The sequence below is a fragment of the Sorex araneus genome, chromosome X (genome assembly GCF_027595985.1).
Source record: "Sorex araneus isolate mSorAra2 chromosome X, mSorAra2.pri, whole genome shotgun sequence".
In the NCBI taxonomy this organism is placed as follows: Eukaryota; Metazoa; Chordata; class Mammalia; order Eulipotyphla; family Soricidae; genus Sorex; species Sorex araneus.
This window is the reverse complement of record NC_073313.1, coordinates 51,256,313-51,280,410: the sequence shown is the minus strand read 5'-3', so window position 1 is coordinate 51,280,410 and position 24,098 is coordinate 51,256,313. Positions and strand designations below refer to the sequence as shown.

The following is a 24,098-nucleotide window of genomic DNA, read 5'->3' as shown; positions in this document are numbered from 1 at the left end:
GTCAACATCACATGTCTGGACCTAAGTTTCCCTGGTGCCGAAAAACCATGAGGCCAGCAGAACCTACATCCCAAAGCCACTTTCATTTATTCATAAAGAAATGAATGTATTTGCTGCTACATAGATGGCTTTGGAGAGTATCATGCTGAATGAATTCGGTCAAAAGGAGATGGACAGACACAGAATGACCTTTTAATAGGCAGGATATAAAGAAACAGAGTAGGGGTGACTAAAGATATAATGCAGAGGGTATGGAACTTGCTTTGCATGTGGCCAACCTGAGTTGGACTCCCGGCACCCCATATGGTCCTCTTAGTCCCACCAGGAATGAACCCTGAGAGCACAGCACCAGGATTAAGTCCTGAATAAGTCAAGCATGATCCAAAAACACCCCCCCTCCAAAATACCCCCTCAAAATTAAACATGGTAGCACTGTAGCACTGTCACACTGTCGTCCCGCTGTTCATGGATTTGCTCGAGCGGGCACCAGTAACGTCTCTATTGTGAGACTTGTTGTCATTGTTTTTGGCATATCGAATATGCCACATGTAGCTTGCCAGGCTCTGTCTTGTGGGCAGGATACTCTCAGTAGCTTGCTGAGGGACAGAGGAATCGAACCGGGGTCAGCCATGTGCAAGGCAAACGCCCTACCTGCTGTGCTATCACTCCAGTCCAAAGAAACAAGGTGGGGATTAACAAATACACAAAGGCAATAGAAACTGAGAATTGGTCTTCAGTAGGAAAGTGCCCCAGGAGAGGGGTGTGGGAATTAGGATGAGGGGAGATGCTGAGACTGTAGTGGAGGGAAGTGGACCCTCTGGAGGAGGGTGTGGGGAGGGTGTGGTGAGGGACTGTGCTATTCATGAAATCCTATCATGAACAGATTGTACCTAAAATAAAAATCTGTGAAGAGAGAGAAATAAATAACAAGCCTAAGGTGCCAAGTAGTGTTGTGGGAACAGAAAGCACTTGGAGTTGTTAATGCCCTGATTAGGATTAATGCCCAGAGTAGGGACCTTCAAAGGAAATTGTCTAAATGTCACTGCCAGCTGGCAGAAAGGGCAGGACTCCCAAGTCTCCTCAAGACCTCCCCCTGTGAGAAGAGGGATAAGGGTGCATTACCTCTAGCACGATGATAATTCGACCACCAGCAAGGCCCATCAGCAGGTGGGTGAGATGGGCATAGCCCTCAGGTGTCACAAGGCAGCCTCCAAGGGGGTCACCCCGGGCAGCGTCAAAACCAGCAGATACAAGGATGAGCTCTGGGTTAAACTGAGACAAAGAGAGGAGAGGTGGTGGGTGTGAGTCTGCCCACAGTTGGGGAGAAGATGATGACAACTCTGAGACATAGAGACAAGGACATGGAGGAGGCGTAAAACCAAGCAGATGGGGGTTAGTTGGACCTGGAACCTGCAGACACACCCAGAATCCTGAAAACAGGAAAGGTATGATAGAATCATAAGACAGGATGACTTAGAGAAAGGAAAGGAGACAGATGGACAGAGAGCCTATGACAAACAAACTTTAGAGATAGAAATCAGACACGAAAGTACACGTACACATGCATAAACACATACCAGAAAGACACAAATTAGTAACAAGGCAGGAGTGAAATGGAGAGAGGTAAGACAGAGTCATGAGATACACAGAATCAGCAAGAAATGGTGACAGAAGCACAGACAGGCAGATCATGCCTTACACACAACTGGGGTGACACCAGGAGGGAACCATACCCTCTCCCCAAGTCAAACCTGGGCAACACTCATGTCATACATGGTGTTTGACAGACACACTGCTGGGAAGACACAACTATGTCAAACACAGAAGAGGACAGAGTATGTTCCACACATGAAAAATGGACACAAACATACCACACATACACACACACACACACATGATCACCCCACCCCCACTCCGGAACATATCCAACTGTTTCCTCCCATAGGGGACAGTCACTGATATACACCCCTACACACTCTCCACCATAGATAACCTTTCTCTGTCACACACACAATTTTACACTGTCGCACACACACCACAAACACACAAACACATGTACTAAAAAGGGGCTGATAGGGAACACGGCAAAGGAGTGAGATGGAAAGACCTAAGACAGAGTCGTGAGAAGCAAGAGACCCAGAAAGTGATGGTGAAAAAGACATGGACACTGGGGCTGGAGCGATAGCACAGCAGGTAGGGCATTTGCCTTGCATGCGGCCGACCTGGGTTTGATTCCCAGCATCCCATAAGGTCCCCCAGGCACCGCCAGGAGTGATTCCTGAGTGCAGAGCTAGGAGTAACGCCTGAACATCACCGGGTGTGACCCCGCAAAAGAGCAAAAAAAAATTTAAAAAAAAGACATGGACAACAAATCAAGCCTCAGACACACAACTGGTGAGCCTAGGAGGCACCCACAACTCCTTTCTGAGACAAACCCAGTGACACCAAGATACAGTATTTGACAGACAAGTGAGCGGGTGAAACAAATACTTATGACACAGAAAAGGACAAAGAATTACACGCAAGGTAGGCCATCACACATAGCCACAGGGTTCCCCCTTGCCCAGAAACATATCCAGTAGTTTCCTCCTAGAGGGGACAGTCACTCAAAGACAATCCTACACACAGTCAGCTACAGATACCTCTCTTTGTCACACACAAAATTTTGCACTTCCTTTCTCTCTCTCTCTCTCACACACACACACAAGAAACACATGGAGGAGAAACATAGCAAAGGAGTTAGAAAGAGAGCTAATGCAGAGACTTGGCAAGAGATGGTGACAAAGACATGAACAAACACATCAAGCTCCTGGGGTCACAACTGGGGTGTGACCAGGAGGTGTCCACATCTCTTTCCTGAGTGAAACCCAGGCAATACACATGCAAGAGACAGATTTTGACAGACATGGTAACAGGGAACGCAGCTGCTTCCAACAGTGGGAGGATAGATCATGTGCTACACAAGGAAGACAGTCACACACAGCCACAAATACACACACATGGCCCCTCCCCAGCATATGCAACAACTTCCTCCCAGAGGAAAAAAAAATCTGACATTGAAAATCATCCCTACACAAACTCAGTCATAGAGTCCCTCTCTCTGTCACACACACAATTTTACAGTCTCATACATACATACATACATACATGCACACACACGAACATGCGGATGTAACACACAGCAAAGAGTGAGGGAGAGCAGAAATAGAGTTGTGAAAGGTGGGAACTCAGCAAGAAACAGTGAAGAAACATGGACAGACATCACAACCTTGTACACACAACTGGAATTACACCAGGAGGCGCCCACAACCCTGTACCTCATCAATCCTGGGCAACACATGGGAGAAATATGGATATTGACAAATACGGTGCCTGGGAAAAACACCTGCTTTCAACACAGAAAAGCAAAGATGACTACTGCACAAGGAAGACAGTCACACACGCTCACAACACACTGCACCTCCCCAACATACATAACAGTTTCTTCCCAGAGGTGAAAGTCTGCCACCCATATAGTCATAGAGTCTTTCTCTCTTTCACACACAATTTTACACTATCACAAATACACACACACTATATAATGAGGATGCAGAAAACAGAAAAGGAGTTAGAGAGAGAGAGAGAGCAAAGACACAGTCATAACAAGTGGAAACTCAGTAAGAAACTGTAGGATAACATAGCCTCAGGTAGTTTAGGTTTATTGGGTTACTCCCATTACAGTGCTCCTATTCCTCTTTGTTTATTTGTAGCTTCTTTCTTAGTGTTCTGTTGACTTGCAAATAATGTTTTTCTCTTCTCCTTGAGTCCTTTGCATAGTTTATTCAGAGCCATGTCCTTTTTGTATGGACACAGGAAGACTTAGCAAATGCCATGCTTTTGTAACCTGGGAGTCATTTGACTCTACATGATATTTTCCTCCTGGGCATTTGTTCTCTCGACCTAAGCCTCAGCTGCCCTTACTTCCTAGCACCCCCAAAAGCAGGGTCCCAACCAGGGATGAGACGGACCCAGGGCAAGCGGTGAGTTGTGTGCTACCCTGGCATCGAGATGGGCCTAGCCAAAGTGCCAAATGCTTAACTATAAGTTAAGGGCTTGATCATGGACAAATATTGTCATGATCCAAACAGTGATAACTAGATTTGGACCCTGTTAGGGTTAGGAGTGATTAATCTGGCCTGAGTGCTGTGGTCTGAGCCTGTGGCAAGATGTTGTCAGGAGAGCTGCCTTGCAAACCTCAATGTATCTCTTGCTATGTCCATCAAAAATAACTAGTATTAAGATGTTAATGAATGTTTGGAATGGGGAGAGGAGGAAAAAACCCTTAAGAGGTATTTTGCCTACTGGCAGTCAGGAAGGGCTTTGGAATGCCCCTAGGTTGTGTTCCCATTAAACATGAGAGCCCTCAGGAAGTGCTTTATTATGTTGATTTTGCTACCTGGTGGTGTGTAAACTAGGGGCCAGGGCAAGAGAGGAAAAATGGGAGGAGAGAGATGGAGAGAGGCTGCAGTAGATCCAGAGAGAGAGGCCCAAGCTGGGAGTGCGGGAGATGAGAAAGATGGAAGATTGAATAAACGGTAACTAATCAGCAACCAGCTTGGTCCTCGTTCTTCCTTCGCCTGTCCTTGACCACCGGCCATCCTGATCCAGTCCACACACTGGTTCCAGAGCACCTAACTCGGGTGGTGAGCCAGAGCCGCCCGGAGAGCCCGCGAGTGCACGCGCCCCTTAGCCTGCCTTAATTTTTTTACAAGAAACAGTGAAGACACATGGACAGACGGATAAACATTGCACACACAACTGTGGTGATACCAGGCGCACCCACACAACATCCCTGAGACAAACCTAGGAAACACACATGCAAGACCAAACTTTACAACATATGATCAGGGAACACACCTGTTTCTAACACAGAGGAGGAGAGAGCACGTGGCACACATAAAAAACAGTCACAAAGTCACACACAATACTGCTTCCCAACATATGCAACAGTTTCCTCCAGGTAGTGAAAGCCTAAGACACTCAAAGCCACCATTATAAACATTCATAGAGTTCCTCTCTGTCACAATCACAATTTTACAGTCATACATACATAAACTCAGCAGAAAACAGGAAAAAACATGGATAGATCAATAAATCATACACACACACAGCAGGGGTGACACCGGGAGGTACCAACACATCCTCCTGCGTCAAATTGAATAACATACACGTGAGACACTGACATTAACAGATCCAGTGTCTGGGGAATACACCTGCTTCTGACAGAAGAAAAGACAGCATGTGGCACACATAAAAGATGGTCACACACAGCGACACATACACACACACAAGGTCCCTCTCCAAAAAAAGCAACAGTTTCTTCCAGAGGTGACAGTCTGTGACAATCACAGCCACTCCTACATACAGTGAGTCATAAGGTCCCTCTCTCTTTCAAAAACACCATTTTATATTCACACATACAAACACACACACAGACACACACAAGACAACGGGCAGATATGACATACAGCAAAGGAGTGAGGGAGAAAGCAAAGAAAGAATTATTAGAATCATAAACTCAGCAGGAAACAGTAAAAAACATGGATAGATCAATAAATCTTACACACACACGGCTGAAGTGACACCGGGAGGTACCCACACATCCTCCTGCGTCAAATTGAGTAACATACATGTGAGACACTGACATTAACAGATCCAGTGTCTGGGGAATACAACTGCTTCTGACAGAAGAAAAGACAGCATGTGGCACACATAAATGATGGTCACACACAGCGACACATACACACACACGTTCCCTCTCCAAAATAAGCAACAGTTTCTTCCAGAGGTGACAGTCTGTGACAATCACAGCCACTCCTACATACACTCAGTCATAAAGTCCCTCTCTCTTTCATAAACACCATTTTATATTCACACATACAAACACACACACAGACACACACAAGACAACGGGCAGATATGACATACAGCAAAGGTGGAGGGAGAAAGCAAAGAAATATTATTAGAATCATAAACTCAGCAGGAAACAGTAAAAAACATGGATGGATCAATAAATCTTACACACACACGGCTGGAGTGACACCGGGAGGTACCCACACATCCTGCTGTGTCAAATTCAATAACATACATGTGAGACACTGACATTAACAGATCCAGTGTCTGGGGAATACACCTGCTTCTGACAGAAGAAAAGACAGCATGTGGCACACATAAAAGACGGTCACACACAGTGACACATACACACACACAAGGTCCCTCTCCAAAATAAGCAACAGTTTCTTCCAGAGGTGACAGTCTGTGACAATCACAGCCACTCCTACATACAGTGAGTCATAAAGTCCCTCTCTCTTTCATAAACACCATTTTATATTCACACATACAAACACACACACAGACACACACAAGACAACGGGCAGATATGACATACAGCAAAGGAGTGAGGGAGAAAGCAAAGAAAGGATTATTGGAATCATAAACTCAGCAGGAAACAGTAAAAAATATGGATAGATCAATAAATCTTACACACACACAGCTGGAGTGACACCGGGAGGTACCCACACATCCTCCTGCGTCAAATTGAGTAACATACATGTAAGACACTGACATTAACAGATCCAGTGTCTGGGGAATACACCTGCTTCTGACAGAAGAAAAGACAGCATGTGGCACACATAAAAGATGGTCACACACAGCGACACATATACACACACACAAGGTCCTTCTCCAAAATAAACAACAGTTTCTTCCAGAGGTGACAGTCTGTGACAATCACAACCACTCCTACATACACTCAGTCATAAAGTCCCTCTCTCTTTCATAAACACCATTTTATATTCACACACACACACACACACACACACACATGAATCCTAGGGTGTTGGGGAACAAGGCAAAGTAGTGAGACAGAGAGAGCAAAGAAAGAATCATGAAATGCAGAGCTTCAGCAAGATACCCAATGTACCATGACAGAGATATGGACAGAAAGATCAAAACTTCCACACACAACTCGGGTGACACCAGTAGAGACCCACACCCCATCCTGAGTCAAACTGGGAGACACACACTCAAGACACGGACTTTGACAGACACCATCCCTGGAAAACTCACCTGCTTCCAACACAGAAGAGCACAGATCACTGCCACACAGGAAAAACATATATACAGTCACACATATATACACACCTATGGTCTCCCCAACATATCCAAGTGTCCTCCCAGAGGAGACATGCACTCACAACCACCCCTAAACACACTTAGCCATAGAGTCCCTCTATCTGTCATACATATAATTTGACACTGTCATACATACAAACTCATACATATAAACACTAGTGCGGATGAGGAACATGGCAAAGACGTGAGATAGAGAGTTCAGTGAAGTGGGATGTGGAGACTCAGCAGGAGACGGTGTCCAAAGACATGGCCAGACAGATCAAGCCTTGTACACACAACTGGAGTGATACCACTAGGCACCCTGACCCCTTCCCTGAGTTAAACCTGGGCAATAGCCACGCGATACATGGTATTCGACAGATATGGTGGCGGGTGGAGGTAGACCTGCTTCTAACACAGAAAAAGGACTGAATAATGTCACACAAGGAATATGGTCACACATAGCCACACAGAAACATAGTACCCCCATCATATTCAACAATTTCATCCCAGAGGGGACTGTTACAGCCACTCAGTCATAGATCACCTCTCTCTGTCACACATACAATCTTACACTTTCTCTTTCTCTCTCTCACACACACATGTCACATATACATGGACACACACACAGTCCCTTTACAAGGCACAGGCACATGGACTTAGCCATGAGAACAACTGTGTGCACACAGATGGCATGAAGACAGCACCCACACACTCCTGTTTCAGCCCGAGGTCTGGATAATACCACTATTGCCCTAGACACACACTTTATAAGAAACACAGACACAAGATAAAGTCACATGCCACTTCTACCTGCTGAAAGTCAACCACTAGATGACAGAACAAGAAATGCAGTGACCCATAATACCCAGTCATCATGAAGAAATGAGTGCCACACACTCAAACCTGCCCACCTTGGCCAGAGATGTTGGTGACAAGGAGCTACAGAGAAAGGGGACATACTGGGTATGTACACAGGTCCACACAAAGGCCACAGTCTTACACAGCCACCATGCAAAGACATGGACCAGCCATAAGAGCCTGTCACCCAATAGGAACCCCCCACCTCCCAGGGTTGCTTGCCAGCAATATCATACTCATTGCTTCCCCCCATAGCTGTATCACCTAGCCCAAGTCATACCTCATAGGCAACAGGAAGCACTAAGCGATGCCAAGCAGCCAGGTATTCAGTATCACCCATGCGGGGTCCATTCCATGCTACGTTGATATTGTAGCCTGCACCATCACCTCGTCCCACTTTGCTGCTGCTGCCTTCATCCCCCACGGGAAAGAATGTTCCATGATCATAGCGATGTAAAGAGATGTACAACACACTGTGGGCCATGGAAGGGATGGGAAAAGGAGGGCATCAGCTGGTGAATGGCTGCCTTGACCTAGGGGCATCATCCCAGCCAACCTTATACCAGCCCCGGCTCCTCACCTGGAATCGTCCTCGAATGTGTGCTGGGTTCCATTACCATGATGAACATCCCAGTCTATGATCAATATCCTGGGGAAGGAACAGCACCTCAGGCCCCATAACACTTGCCCCCATCCCAAGAACCAGCACAAATTAGGCCACTGAGGTCTGTTTGGGGGCTTACTCCTTCCCCCACCTTGCTCAGGAATCACTCCTGGGGGGATGAGGGACCATATGGGGTACCAGGGATTGAACCTGTGATGGCCATGTGCAAGGCAAGTACCTGTACTATCTCTCTAGCCCAGTGAGGGGCTGGGTTAGAGGGGGTGGCATGACCCTAGGTTCTAGGGGCAAGTGCCCTGGAGGTTCTGAGTAAGAAGGAAAATCAGAGTCCAGCTTCTGGAACCCTATACCCCAGGGCTCAAGCAAGTACTCAAGGCAGACCCCGGGCCTGGGCCTATGTGGCTAGAGCAGTACCTGGCTTTTTGTTAATGTACTGCCGGCCTAGGACCCAAAATGCTGGGGATAGATCCCTGAAGCCTCTTTTATCAGCACTTGGGAGCCACAACCCTCCAGGGATTGGAGCTGGGGAAGCCCTGAGAGGTCAGATGCTAGGGTTTTTCCTGAAGAGGTCCCAGAGGCTGCACCAACAAGGTGCATGAGGAAGAGGAGGAAGTGGGATGGGGGGGCACACAAAGAACCCTCACCGTAGCACTTTCCTACTGAAAGCCTGGGCATGTCGAGCAGCAATTGAAACCGTGTTGAAAAAACAAAAACCGCATGCAGTGTTCATCTCGGCGTGGTGGCCTGGTGGGCGGACCACAGCAATTCCATTCAAGACCTGGGGAGAAAACAGAGAAGACTGAACCACACCATCTCCTCACCCCCACCCCCGATTTCCTCTGGCTTCCCTCCTATGACTCCATTGGCGGCACCCCTTCAACCATGCCTCCCACTGGCAGCTGCCTTCCTCACCTCTCCAGAGAGAACGGCCTCCACCATACGGCAAGTGGAACCTGCAGCCAGTTGCGCACATGAGAAGGTACTGGGACAGATGTAGATAGAATCAAAGCTGATGCTTTCCCGGTGAAGCTCTCGGCCTTTCATCTTCTCCGTGGCCCGTAGACGACTCAGGTACTCCACACTGAGGGCACAAAATGGGCAGCCGTCCCTTAGGGGCTCTTCCCCCCTCCCCAGCATACCCATCCCCAGCCCAGGCTTGTGGGGGGGAGGTGGGTCCCACCTGTGACATCTGAGTAGCTCATAATCTGTGGCCGGACGTGCAGCCAGGAGATGGCAGCGCTTTACCAGGCCCAGCTCTTCTAGGCGACACATTATGCGCGAGATGCGCTCAGGTCTTTCTGGGTGGTGGCTGGCAGTGGCAAATAGAGACAGAACTGAGCACCACAGGAGGAGGCAGAGAGCAGCCCTGCCCACCACCACACGGTGCCCCCCTTACCTGTCCCAGATGTTATAATGTTGCATCATCCGCTGATCTGAGATGAGCCCTGTCCTGGCCTGTAGCGTGGGCCATGACAGGACTGGAGCACTGGGAGACTCTAGCGATGTGGCCTTTTCCTTTTCTTTGTTGTTCTCCGGGCTCTCCCTTTCCACTGGGTCCCCTTTCAGGGACTCAGCTGAAAGGGAAGACCACATTCACCCACTCTGCCTCTCTGGATCCCCAAGAAATATTCTGAGTCTCAGAAAAATTGACCCAGATAGAAAAATCTGGGGGTGAGAGACAGAAAGTTTGTCTGCTAACCTATCAAGCTGGCTCAGGACAGCTAGACTGAGGTCCAGAATGTGGAATTCAACCGCAATCCCATTGGTCCAGCCTCACCAGGGCCCCCTCCCCCACTGAGGTCATAAAGGGCCCCTTTGCCACAGGCCCTTTCTGCCCCCACTGAACTCAGTAAAACCCTCCTAGCCTGGCCCTTTCCAGCCCAGCCCGGCCTGATGTCACAAAGGTCCCACCACTGCTACCTCCTACCTGACAGTGCAAGGATCTCCCAGAAGGGCTCTAGGGCTTCCAGAGCACAGAATAGGGATGCCTGGGCACTATAAGGAAAGAGAGGAGACCCGTAACCCTTCTGTCCCTGGAAGGGCTGTGAGGGTCCCTACCCCAATACCAGTTCTTCGCTGCAACTTACCTTGGGCACGGGGCCCCAGGGGAGTCCAGCATGGGACACGGGTCTCCCAGAAGGGTGTGGAGAGAGGCAGTAACACCCTCGGCCAGAGAACACAGGTTGTAGCCACCCTGGGAAACAGAGAGGGAAGAAGTCAGGGAGGCGGCAGGGGCCACCAGGGGAATAATGGTCCCCAGGTACTGCCCAAATGCCAAGAAGTGAGTCCAGAAGGTATGCAGGTTTTTGTTTGCTAGCTGGTTTCATTTGGAGGTCACATCCAATGGCACTCAAGGCTTCCTCCTGGTCCTGAGCTCAAGGGTGACTCCTAGAGGGGTGCCTTTCACTGAGGGCATGGTGCAGTAACTGCTGCACTTATAATCTTTGATTTGGGGTGAAGGGGATATGGGGTTGGAGGCCTCACACATCTGAAGATGTTCTGGGTATAGTTCCTATCTAGGTCCTTGGGGGAGCTGCTCCTGAGTACTGAATCCTACATACACAGCCCTTGCTGAAAGTGATGGGATGGTGACATGGTCAGCCTGGTGAGCTGTTTTTCTACCTTATAGGACCTGAAAGCCAAGAGGAAAAAGGAAATCACCCACCTCCAGACAAAGGATCAGCTTGCCATCCGCCAAGCCCATGAGCAGGTGCGTAAGCTGGGCAAACCCTGCGGGAGTGGTGGACATCTCACCCTGTGGGGATGTGGATACTCAGAGGGGCTCCTGGCTGTCCCCTTACACCCACCAGCCACCGCAGGGATCCTGCCTCACCTTAGGGTCCCCTTGGAGTGCATCAAATCCAGTAGCTACAAGTACCAGCTGGGGCTGGAACTGAGAGGGGAAACAGACTCCATAAGACCACCTGCCTTCATGTTCCAGCTCTCAACCTCATCCCTGTCCCTCACCCAGTACCCCAGACCCCAGAACCTCGAGTGCCACGGGCAGAAGGATGCGCAGGAAAATGGCAATGTAGTCAGCATCTCGCATTCCCTCCTGCAGAGAGGCATGATGAGGACATACTGCCATACAGGCAGGGAGCATTCTCTTGGGGAGAGGGGCAAAGCCATCTGCACACACCTACCTGGTTCCAAGGCACATTTATGGTATATCCCTGACCTGGGCCAACTCCTGTTGGAGACCAGTTTGAGGCTTTAAGATGGGGACAGACCTGATTCTGTTCGTAGTGGTGGATGGAGATACACAGGACACTGGGAATAGAGGCAGAGGAGGTGGGAGGAGTTAAAGCAAAGCAATTCCCCAGATACCCCAACCCACAACTACCATGGTTGACTTACTCATTTTCTCATTAGTGCCCCAATCGTTCTTGACTACATTCATTCATGCATTCATTCATTCATTCATTCATCCATTCATCCATTCTTCCATTTATTTCTCCAATACCACAGTCACACATTGATTGGACTCTCCAACCCAAACTTCCCCACCAACACCACGGCCCACCTAAGAGCCCATTCAGTTTCATCTCTGAGACCCTGAGTTCATTTCCAGGAGTGGTCCAGCTGACCCTCCACCCCCATCCAGCATGGATGGATGTGGCTCCTATGAGAACAAATATAAACAAAACAAAAGCCAGACCATGAAAAAACACAACGGTGTCAGTTCTGATAGAAAGCCCAACAGAGGACCACAGGAGGGCTTCATTACTGCTGGGGTAACAAAATGAATCTCTCAGCCAACCTGTATTCAACTACTTCCCACCTTGTTCTGGAAAATCTTAAAGCATTTCTTTCTTTTTCTTTTAGGAAAGGGCAACATAAAAAATAAAGGAAATGATCCTTAAGACTGTAATAGTCACAGCTAAATAAATGTTCTGAAATTGAACACAATATGTCTAAGAGGATTCTTGGAATTGAGGAATAAAACCTTAATGTAAAGTCTGGTCTTGAGTAGATGTTGGGGTGATTGTTTGACTTTGGACTAATAGCTAATATCCATTTTATTGGGTGTTGGGCCACAACAGCAGTACTCATGTCTTACTCCAAGCTCTGTGCTCAGGGATCAGTCCTGATGCAGCTTGGGGTACCATTTGGGGTTCTGGGGATTGAACCTGGAGTGGCTGGACCTTAGCAGGCACCTTACACACTGTACTATCTCTCTGCCCATTACTATCAATTCTGAATTGAATTTTTAGTAAGTTAAATATCAGAAGAAGGGAAATAACAAGGGAACACATGAAGGCTAACATCCTTTTTATTCCTAAGAAAGGAAGAAAGATATGAAGAAAGCTAAACTTCAAGATAGATAACAGAGTTGTCAAACAGGAGAAAACTCAGCCAAGGAAAGCAAGTTGATTTAGCAAATCAAAGGATATTTTAAAAATGAAATGTGGGGGCTGGAGAGATAGGGAAGAATGCAAAGCACTTGCTTTATAGTTACCTGGGTTCAATCCCCGCTACCACATATGGCCTCCCATAACCCCCTGAGGAGTAAGCCCTATGTATTGCTGAGTATTGGGCACACACACACATAAACAGGAAATGAAGGAAGGGGAGTTGGAACATTATATGACTGACACCCAATCATGAACAACTTTGTAACTATGTGTTTCACAGTGAATCCATTAATAAATTTTTTTTAAACACAACCCATTTTTTACTTAATATTAGCACTCAAACATAAACTAAAACATTTGAGATTAGGGTAATGAATACAGAGAATTGGAGAAACTATGCTCATGAATATATAAAGAAACAGGAAGGTTATTAGCTAGAATTGAAAAAAATTTGCATGTACATGCTAAGAAAGTGAATATAGCTGCATTGATACAAAACCATGAGATTTAGAAACAGATACATTACAAGGAATAGAGACAGATATTTCATAATGACAAAGTTTAATTTGCTAAAAGAAATAGCATGCATAAATATATATTATGGGAACCTATGGGATATCTCAGTGACATAAAGCAGCAGCCTATCTGCACAAATCTTCGAGTTGAGTCCCTGATATCACCAGCAGGGTCAAATAGCTCCTCTGCTGATACCTTTTGACCCAGCAATACCACTGCTGGGAATATATCCCAGAGAAGCAAAAAAGTATAGTCGAAATGACATCTGCACTTATATGTTCATCGCAGCACTGTTTACAATAGCCAGAATCTGGAAAAAACCTGAGTGCCCTAGAACAGATGACTGGTTGAAGAAACTTTGGTACATCTATACAATGAAATACTATGCAGCTGTTAGAAAAAATGAGGTCATGAAGTTTGCATATTAATAAATTTTTTAAAGAACAGGAAAAAATGAAGTATGGGGGAGGGGGAAGTGACTCAGTAGTTAGAGGGCTGTCCTTGCAGGCCAGAGGCCACCAAAAAGCAAAAGTAGATGAGGCCACCTCTCATCAATGACAGCCTCTGAATCAAGACGCTAAATTGCACTCAGCCACCACAGTAACATTTAGTGATGAGAAAGTGTAGCTGACCTCTGATATGTGCTATACAGTACCACAAGCACTCATACCCCCACACACAAAATAACAATCCTACCATAGTCAAGCTTTGCCCAGTGGGAGCCCCAGGTTCAATCTTGGACACCACTTGGTCCCCTGAGCACCACTAGGAGCACCCCCAAGCACTAAGCTGGGAGTAGTGTCCCAAATAAAGGAAAAATCACTCTGCCCCAAATAAAGAATATTTCCCTGCCCCAAATAAAAAAAATCTGATCCAGGATCAGATTTGACATAAAGCCTGGTTTGTGTTTTTAACAGTTTGGTGATTTTTGTTTGTTTTGGGGTCTTACCCAACAATGCTCAGGGATCAGTCTTGGCAGGCTGATGATCACCAGAATTGTATGTGGTGCTGGGGATTGAATGTGGGTCAGTCTTATGCAAGGCAAATGCTCTACCCACTATACTACAGCTCCGTCCCCCCGCCCTGTTCTTTTATCAGTAAGGTAGCAAGGGGTATAAAACTTTAAACTTGGAATTTCCAAGAGAATTAAGGGAAATTCATGTCACTAGATGACAGGGGACATTAAGCTAGCAGCACCACAGTTGGAAAGATAGTACAGGGGTTAAGGAGCTCGCCCTGCATGCAGTCAACTCCTGGTTCAATGACCGACACCATATATGGTCCCTCGAACACAGCTAAGAGTGAACCTTGAACATTGCTAGTTGTGGCCCAAACTCCTCCCCACCCACCACCCCCTGCCAAATGGAAAAAGCAAGTTGCCAATGTATATGTAGAGAGAGCTTAAGTGATAGTACAGCAGGCAGGGCATTTGTCTTGTACTCAGCCAACCTGGGTTCAACCCCATGGCATCCCACATGATCCCCCGAGCACCATCAAGAGTAATTCCTGAGCACAGACTCAGGAGTAACCCCTGAGCATCACTGGGTGTGGTCCAAAGACAAAAAGCAAAGTACACGTAGAGAGAACTGGCATACCATTAGATGGTGTCTTCATGATAATCATAAGAATAATTAACATTTATACATGTATGGGGAAAATTCTGTAAAGCTACTTGTAATGGTTCCCTATTAATTTTTACATAAATACTTTGCTGTACTATAACCACCAGGAGAAATACAGGAGTTCTTCAAGGTTCACTTGGCTCTAGGATAATTGTTGAATAAGCATCCCAGATATCCGTGGGCTGACAGACCATAGCTTTCACTTTACTGGGTCATGCCTTCATCTGGCAGCCTTCACTTATAAAAGAGCCATATGCAGGGGCCAGAAATATAGTACAGTGGGTAGGGCACTTGAGTTGCACGAGGCTGACCTGGATTCGATTCCCAGTACCCTATATGGTCTCCTAAGCCCCGCCAGGAATGATCCCTGAGCACAGCTGGTTTCACCCCAAAATGAAACAAAAGAGCCCTATGCTGCAAGTCAGTGGCTCCTGCCAGAGTGAAATGGCAAGAGAGAACAATGGAGAGGGAGAATATAGCCTCAGAGAACAGTAAAGGTATAGGTCCCAAGCATGAGGGGCTTCTCAAACCTCCTGGATCCCTGCTGCTTTGCTGCTTAAGCTTGGAGGGTGGGGGTGGCTGGGAATTAAGTGACTAGGGTGGCAGAGGGAGCATACCTGGGGTCCTCATCAAAGATGAGCTGGGTGCCCTGACCATGGTGTACATTCCAATCCACGATAAGGATCCTGTGAGCAGAAGAGAGAGGGTGTATGTAATCTCGATCAAAGGGTCTGAGGGGGAAGAGCACATATTGAATATTCGCTCCTGCATCATCCCTATCACACGCGCTCTGCAGCTCTGCTGCTGACCTCTGGAGGTTATGTCTCTGCTGTGCATAGCGGGCAGCCACGGCTATGTGGTTGAACATGCAACACTCATCCATACGACTGTGCTGGGGACGGTTTCCAGGAGGCCTGGGCAAGACAGAGAAGACAACTGGGGATCAGCAAGTCCTCTTTTGCCAAGGACTCTCCCCTACTCTCTCATCCTGGACTACCAACTCTCCCCAACCCCTACCAAACCAGTGCCAATTACTACAAATCTTTCAGGAATATTCCTGGCCCATCTTTCCTAGAGTTCCTCCTGCAAGTCCTCAGTTAAATGATCAAAATCCACCATCACACCATGTCATTCTCCTGGGGACTCAGTCAAATAAATAAATAAATAAATAAATAAATATACACACATTTATATATGTATATATAAATTATATATGTGTGTGTCTGTGTGTGCACATACATATGAAATTATTTTTTAAGTGAAGCATGGTAAGTTTTTACACTTGATCTTAGCCAAAAGGCCGAGAAGCAATAGGTATGGCAAGTTTTTATTTAATAAACTTATTTGGAGGGGCCGGAGAAATAGTACAGAGAGTAAGGCGCTTGCCTTTCATATGGCTGACCCAGATTTAATCTCCGTCATCCCATGTGGTCCCCTGAGCACTGCCAGGAGTTACTCCTGAGAGCAGAGCTGGGTGTAAGCTCTGAGCACAGCCAGATGTGGCCCAAAGGACAAAAACGTAAAAACCTTTTTTGGAAAAATGTGAGTGGGAGAGAAGGAAAGCAAATATATGTTCAAGAGAGAACACGAGTTTGCAAGAGCAAGCGAGCAAGCAGAGACATAAAAAGATAATGTGTTCAGGGGAAAACATGGACTTAAAGGACATATAAGAGACACAGTGGGGCTGGAGCAGTGGGTAGGGTGCTTGCCTTACACACAGCTGATCTAGGTTCAATCCCCAGCATTCCTTATGGTCCCCTGAACACTTAGGAATGATTCCTGAGTACAGAGTCAGGAATAACCCCTGAGCATTGCTGGGTGTGGCCCCAAAACAAAACCAAACAAACAAAGACATAGAGGCAAGCAAGCAAGATACATGCCCACTAGAGAACATGGGCCTGAGAGAGCACGCCACAGTCTACAGTTTAAAGGGGAGGCGAAACAACATGTCTGCAAATGGACACTGAAGTCCGCTGTGGCATTTTCTGCAAATCAGCCACTGACTGGGGAGAATCAAGTTTCCAGTTTACCTTGCTGTGCACCTCCGTGATAGTGTGCTTCGTGGGTCTAAGTGCTACACAGAGAGCTGGCTCAGATGCGTAAGTGGGAAACGCCTGGGACAGGAGAGGGCATTCTGGATGCTAGTAACACTTGTGGTTACAGGAGGAGTGGAGAAAGGCTGCTTCACCTGCATTTCATCCATTCTGGTATGCCAATGGCAGAACGCTCCGCCATGATCTGATATGCATCAACCAAGGGGGAAAAAAGGCGGCTGTTGACTGCATTCTTAGATGCCACTATTTGCATGATGCCTCTGGATTGCACAGTATTACAAATACCAAGTCTAGGCCTCTCAGAATCCACAAAAGATTGGCATTTAGTTTGTGACTGACTGGGTACCAACTATTCTGGGGAAGATACATGGGTCATTAGTTAAGCCAACTCCCTCCAAAAGAGGAAGCTGGGATCTGATGAGGGGAGTGGAAACATTTTCTTGTACCCCCTTTGCATCTTTTGAAATCTTGACCAATGACTATACTACCCACAGATTTACATCATACATCTGAGGGAAAAGGGATTCAAATGCAAACCATGAAACACTGCTCGGTCCTACCTGATGATGGCCATGCCATTCCGGATCTCCTCTTCCAATATGGCATCTACCAGTGTGAGGATTGAGCCCGTGGCCAGGCAGGCACAGACATATGGATTCTGCAGAGATAGCCAGGAGCCATACAGGTAGAGTGGGAGAGAACACACATCTCCACTCAGTTGCTCTCCTCCCCACACAGCCCCACCCCCAGGCCCTGCAAGGATGGAGAAGCCCAGAATTTCCACCACCTGCTGCCCTCACAGTTCTCTCCATACCGGATGTAGATAAACTGAGTCATAGCCTTCTGCTATGGCACGAAGCTCCGCCTCATTCGTGTTTTGGGTTGTCTCTATCAGATCAACATATTCTTGGCTGAAGACATAGATGGAGAGTAAGATTCAGGACCTACCTCCTTCCTTGACCTCCATCAGGTCACTGTGGCAGCACTGGGATTCTGAGAGTCCCAGAGGTTCTGGAGCCTAGGCCATTCCTACTCAAAGCCTCCAGTCTAATCCGGTTGGCCCAGAACTACCTCCTCCGCATCACTACAAGGCTTCCCAGCCCTCACCTGTGAACCAGCACCAGCTCCTCCTTCTCGGCAAAGCGGGCCTAGAGAGACATGTGGAGTAAAAGATAAATGCTCTGGCAGAGCTCAGACCCTGATAGCTGCAACCTTCCATCTGTGGTATCTGCTGGGCAGCTCACCTTGAAAGACACACAGCGGTCCAGGAGGCCTCTCTGGATCAGCTGCTCCCTGATGACACGGAGACGCTCCAGGTTTTCCAGGACGCTGTAACAGATAGTCATCACACAGATATTGATGGGGACACAGGTAAGGATGAGAGCTGTTCCTGCTTCATCAGGAGGAGGAGGTGCTGCTGCCAAAACCCCCTACCTGGCCACTGCACTCAGTTCCTATCTGGCCTCCCTGCATCTACTCTCATGACCACATCAGTCCTTTATTCACACAGCAGCCAGGCACTTGTGAAAACTCAAATTAGACTCTACTTAAAATCTCTCACTTGGTGCGTGGGGGAGAGCAATAGTACAGTGGGTAGGGCTCATGCCTTGCACACAGGAAATGTGAGTTCGATCCTGGTAACCCATATAGTCCACTGAGCCCACCAGGAGTGACTCCTGAGTAAGAGGAGAGTCAGAAATAAGCCCTGCGCACTGCTGGATATGGACCCCAAACAGAAACCTTTCGTACGGGCCAGAGAGACAGTAGAGCAGGTAAGTCACTTGTCATGCATGTGACCAATCCAGGTTCAATCCAAAGCATACCATGTGCCCCCCACCCAAACACTGTCAGGAAAAATCCCTGAGGATAAGCCCTTGAGCGTGTCCTGAGCACAACTGGATGTTGCCCCAAAATAAAAAACAACAACAAAAAAACTTGTTGTAAGGGCCAGCAATATTACAGCAAGTAGGGCATGTGGCCAAAAGAGACTTAAACCCTGCCTCTCATGTGGCCCCATGAGTACAGCCAGAAGTGATCCCTGAATACAGAGTCAGAAGTGGGCCCTGAGCACTAATAGATGTAGCCCCAACACAACAAGAATTTTAAAAAATCTCATTTAGAGCCTGGAAAGATAGTACAGTGGATAAGGCACTTGCCTTGCATGTAGAGTGACTTGGGTTTGATCCCCAGCACCACATAAGGTCCCCCCTGAGCACAGAGCAAGGAGTAAGGCCTGAGTATTGCTGGGCAAGGCTCCAAAACAAAAATAAAAACCTCTTGTGGTGCTTTGCATGAATAAGACCTAGATTTAATCTCCAATACTTCAAAAAAAACAACACACACATATACAGGAAACCTCTGATAGCTCCCATATAACTCAAAGCAAAAGCCAGTTAAGTCCTCTCTATGCCCCATAAAGCACTCAACAATTGAACTCTATCAGCTTTCTCCTTCACTCTTGCTGCTTCTTCTACTCTGTTCTCCCAGTTCCTCAATCAAACCAAAATTTCTTCATTCAATCAGCTCTTCTCTCTTTTTCGAACTCACTTCTCTCAGATATCTCCAAAGCTCACCCCTTTACCTCCTTTAGATCTCCGCTCAAATATCAGGCAGCTTTCTCTGAACACATGATGTGAACTGGAAGAGTTGTGCCAGACAGATAGTACAGAGATTAAAGTGCTTGCCTAGCATGTGGCTGAGCCACAACAATGGTTCAAATCCTGACACCATATATGTACCCACCAGCACCACCAAGTGCGGTCCACGAGAACAGAACCAGCAGTGACCCCTGAGCATAGAGCCAGGTATGAGCCCTGGGTACTGCCAGGAGTAGCCCAAACGTCCAAAATAAATAAAAGTAAAACGGAAGAGTTGGGTGCCAACAAGATAACAGTACAGGAGTTTAGATACTTGGTTTGCATGTGGGCAATACCGGTTCAATTCCTGGCATCAGTTAGATGCCTGGCACCAGTTTGATCCCTGGCACTGCATATATTTTCTGAAGCATTGCTGGAAGTGGTTCCTGAGCATGAGTAAGCCCTGAGCACAGCCAGGTGAGTCCCAAACTCCCCCTCAAAATAATTAAAACAGGGGCTGGAGCGATAGCACAGCGGGTAGGGCATTTGCCTTGCACGCGGCCAACCCGGGTTCGATTCCCAGCATCCCATATGGTTTCCTGAGCACCGCCAGGGGTGATTCCTGAGTGCAGAGCCAGGAGTAACCCCTGTGCATTACCAGGTATGACCCAAAAAGAAAAAAAATTAAAACAAAAAAAATAAATTAAGTGGAAGAGTTACCTCCCTTGCACTTCTCCCATTCTCCATTCTGATCTAGCACACTGTGTTTTTGTTTCTATATGGCCTATCTTCCCTTTCTAAAATGTACTTTCCATTATCCACTAAGTCAAGGGCTGAGTTTGTTTTTCAGGAACTGGTGCTTCTCCAGTTTCTCAGTAGAGGGTAGATAATCTGTTCAATAAATACATTTGTGGGGGCCAACGTTATAGCTCAGTGGTATAGCATTTGCCTAGCATGGGTGAGGCCATGGGTTCCATCCCTAGCACTCAAAGTAAATGAGGTCTTTGGGGTTTGGAGGGATATTACAGTAGGTAGGGTACTAGCCTTGCATGTGGCCAATCTAGGTTCGACCCCTGGGATTCCACATGGTCCTCCGAGCACCGTCAGGAATAATTCCTCAGTGTAGAGGCAGAAGTAAGCCCTGATAATCGCCAATTATGACCCCAAATTCTTTTAAAATGAAGTGGTATGGGAGAAGGCAGTTGGGATAGAGAAGGGACCACTATGGCAATGATAGTTGGAAATGATCATTCTGGATAAGAACTGCAATTAGGTAAAGGACCAAACATGATAACCTCTGAGTACCTGTATTGCAAACCATAATGACCAAAAGGAGAGAGAAGAGAAGAGCAGAGCAGAGCAGAGACTGCCATAGAGGCAGGCTGGAGTTAGTGGGGTGGCAGGAGGGATACTGGGGACATTGGTGGTGGAAAATGTACACTGGTGCAGGGATGGATGATGGTACATTGTATGCCTGAAAACTGATCATGGGCAGATTTGTAACTGTGTTTCTAATGGTGACTCAATTAAAACTTTTTAAAAATGAGGTCTTGTGCCTTCATGAATCTTATGTTCAAACAGGGGAATGTAAGTACATTGGTAAACAAGTTTTTACCAATATACTTAATACTGGCAAGCAAGTATAACACCACGAAGGGCTAGGAAAATCTTGGGGCTGGGGCCAGGGGAGTAGCCAGGACAAGCTCTCTCTAGGAAAGTCTCCTTAAGATGCGAATGTGAACCAGGAGAGGAGAACAGGTAAATGAATCTCTGGTAAAAGGCAAAGAGAGGAAAGGCCTATGGAGAGAGTACCTGCACAGGGGAAGAAGAGCAAGGGGAGGGGAGTGTAGGAACTGAAGTGAAAATGAGGGGGCAGACTGGCTGATAGGGTTTCCACAGTGCAGCTCAGTGGAAACTTCAAGGTCCCAAGGAAGCATCTGGGCTTTACCTGGAGGGCACTGGCCTGGCCCTGATGAGGCATGGAAATGATAATTCTGGATAAGAATTGCTCAGAAAGAAGACATGGTAATATGTGCATAGTGGGGGATACTATAGGGGATACTGGGAGGTGCAGGCAGGAAGGGTGAGGGTGGGAGTATGAGACAGTTGGAAAGGCAACTGCGAACCTACATGTGTGATGGTGGTGGTGGGAAAGAGGTGAGATACATCTGGAACAGAAGGCTGAGAAGATTCCCTGGTGTGTGGCAACTCTTGTGAAATGGGGACTGACTGGAAGAGAAAGAATTCTTCCTTTTCACTACAAGCATCCCTTACCTCCTTACTCAAGGAGGCCTTCAGAGACCCCTGGCTGCTGGCCAAGGTACTCAACTGAATGATCTGGAGCACCTCTTCTGCAGTCTGCCTTCACTGAACATGTCCTAATGCTACCGTGTGTTTAATGATCTCTCCGACCCACCTATCAGCTCCTAAAACATCAACAGTCTTATGGGGCATCTCCAAGTCCTGACTCAAGAGGCACTCAACCAACAGTTCTAAGTTAACATTATCTCAACCAACGTTGATTGGCTGCATAAAAATCCTGTCAAGCCTGCATTCTTCTATGTAAATCACCGCATCAAGATTTTTCCTATTCACACCTTTGAACAGGTTCTGACTGGGTTTGTGTGGTTTGGCGGGAGGGTGGCCTAGAAGAGCTGGTGGCGGTTGAATTCATTACCTGTCATCCCAGAGGCGGTGGAATTCATCGGTTTGTTCATCAAACACCAAGCCTGTGCCAGTAAGCACCCTGCTCTCAAGGTTCAGATCCTGGGGGCAGAGGAGGGGAAAAAGAAGACAAATCCACTTAGGGCCCATCTCAGAAGGAAAAAAACAATTTCCCAGGATGCAGAACCTTAGACAAAGTAAGAGACTGGGACCAGGCCCAACTCACCAGCCCTTGCAGCCCAGAGATGATATCCTGCTCGGTGGATAGGCTGAGCTTTCTCATTCTGCCTTTCTTCTTCACCTCTGCTAGATTGGGGCTGGAGTGCCGTGTAGAACCTTTCTTTACACCTCGCTTCTGCAAAACAGAGAGAGGGATCAGAGTACAGGGCACGGTTGGCTGCTGGCCCTTCCCCTCGTCAAAGCGGGTCTGGGATCTCACCGAGGTTGAGGTGCCAGCGGATTCCTGCGGGGGCGAGTGAGGGTGGTGTCGACCCCGCCGATGCCTGGTAGCAGAGGAATCCGGACCAGTGGAGGTCATGATCGGGGAGACTTCGCGCCTGACGCGGCCCTGGGGGGTGAGGTGGAGGTGACAGTGACGGCGCCCGAGAGCCCTGGGGACCCCAACATTCCCAGCCCCTTCCCAGGCCCCGCCCCCTCATCTCCGGCCCTAAGCTCTCCCATTTCCCCACCGCCTTCTAAACCCCGCCTCTCTCTAGGCCCGCCCCCAGCGCCAGGCTATTTTCTTGGCCCCGCCCATCACGCTAAGCCCGTCCCATCGTGCTAGGCCCCGCCCCCTCTGCGGGATTCGTTAGCCTGCCGCAATCTTGCCTTTTCACCGAGCTGTTAAGCCTCAGGGTCAGTCCTTTGAGCTAATCACCGCCCCTTCCCAGACCTTTGCGCCTCTCTTAGACCCCATCCCCTCACAAACAGCCCTCTACAGCAGCCACTAATCTCCGAGGAAAAATCAATCACCCTTTTACAACCCCCAACCCCCGACTCCACCCCCTTATCAGGTTGGGCCCGCAACCTTTGCGCTGGGATCGGGTTCCGCACCTAAGGTCTCTGCAAGCTCTTCGGAAAACTGCTCCTATTCCTCCCAGGCCCCACCCCCTGTCTAGATCGTACCCCTAAGGTGTCACCAACCCACTTCAATCAGTTCGGGAACCGCCTCCCGCCACCTCCCATCTATTGCCATTCCGCCCCCTGCCAGGGACTTCGACCAATCCATTCGGCCTTACGCACCGGGTGCAGCCCTTTCCTCAAACTCCGCCCCTGTTTCGGGCCGCCAACCTCCTGGCGACCTGTATGGCCGCGGTTGCCAGAGCGCTTCTGTTCCATTGGGTAGGATCTCTACACAAACCCACCCATATCCCGCCCACAGAGTTGAGACCGTGCTTGAGGGCCGCGCCCCTCGCTCGGGCTCCACCTCCCTCTCCTCAAGAAAGACAAGTTTGCGCGCAGGCGGGCGGGAGCGCTGGGGCCTCTACTGATGACGTCAGGCGTGTCGCGTGCAGCGCGCTGTCCGGGCCGTCGCGCGCAGGGACTTGAGCGTGCCCCTGCCGTGGGCGCCGCCGCCGGGTGCCGAGCTGCTACGGCCGCCGGCCCTCTGTCCCTGTACGATCCCCTTCAGAGACGTCCCAAACCCGCGTACACCGGGCCGTGCGCCGCTGAAGAGA

At 48.1% G+C, this 24,098-nt stretch overlaps 1 protein-coding gene and 1 pseudogene across 11 annotated transcripts in view; both read right to left on the bottom strand.

The window, feature by feature from the left end:
- The window catches only part of HDAC6 (histone deacetylase 6), a 28,691-nt gene extending 4,593 nt beyond the window's left edge, over positions 1 to 24,098 (bottom strand). The window contains exons 1-23 of one of the 11 annotated variants that reach the window (XM_055122808.1): positions 23,665 to 23,812; positions 22,862 to 22,990; positions 22,649 to 22,777; positions 22,436 to 22,524; positions 18,427 to 18,511; positions 18,290 to 18,330; positions 17,997 to 18,093; positions 17,743 to 17,840; positions 15,938 to 16,042; positions 15,746 to 15,814; positions 11,779 to 11,905; positions 11,625 to 11,690; positions 11,469 to 11,528; positions 11,301 to 11,390; positions 10,723 to 10,829; positions 10,563 to 10,630; positions 10,032 to 10,209; positions 9,816 to 9,944; positions 9,548 to 9,716; positions 9,280 to 9,413; positions 8,594 to 8,662; positions 8,294 to 8,486; positions 1,123 to 1,272 (exon numbers count right to left, since the gene is read on the bottom strand). In XM_055122808.1, the coding sequence (XP_054978783.1) occupies positions 1,123 to 1,272; positions 8,294 to 8,486; positions 8,594 to 8,662; positions 9,280 to 9,413; positions 9,548 to 9,716; positions 9,816 to 9,944; positions 10,032 to 10,209; positions 10,563 to 10,630; positions 10,723 to 10,829; positions 11,301 to 11,390; positions 11,469 to 11,528; positions 11,625 to 11,690; positions 11,779 to 11,905; positions 15,746 to 15,814; positions 15,938 to 16,042; positions 17,743 to 17,840; positions 17,997 to 18,093; positions 18,290 to 18,330; positions 18,427 to 18,511; positions 22,436 to 22,524; positions 22,649 to 22,777; positions 22,862 to 22,990; positions 23,665 to 23,760 (2,478 nt within the window). In that variant the 5' untranslated portion in view covers positions 23,761 to 23,812. Of the gene's footprint in view, positions 1 to 1,122; positions 1,273 to 8,293; positions 8,487 to 8,593; positions 8,663 to 9,279; positions 9,414 to 9,547; positions 9,717 to 9,815; positions 9,945 to 10,031; positions 10,210 to 10,562; positions 10,631 to 10,722; positions 10,830 to 11,300; positions 11,391 to 11,468; positions 11,583 to 11,624; positions 11,691 to 11,778; positions 11,906 to 15,745; positions 15,815 to 15,937; positions 16,043 to 17,158; positions 17,367 to 17,742; positions 17,841 to 17,996; positions 18,094 to 18,285; positions 18,331 to 18,426; positions 18,512 to 22,435; positions 22,525 to 22,648; positions 22,778 to 22,861; positions 22,991 to 23,449; positions 23,629 to 23,664 lie in introns of those variants that run through there. The other 10 variants (XM_055122805.1, XM_055122806.1, XM_004612924.2 and 7 more) reach the window with 10 other exon arrangements.
- On the bottom strand, positions 16,300 to 16,440 carry LOC129400297 (U2 spliceosomal RNA; annotated as a pseudogene).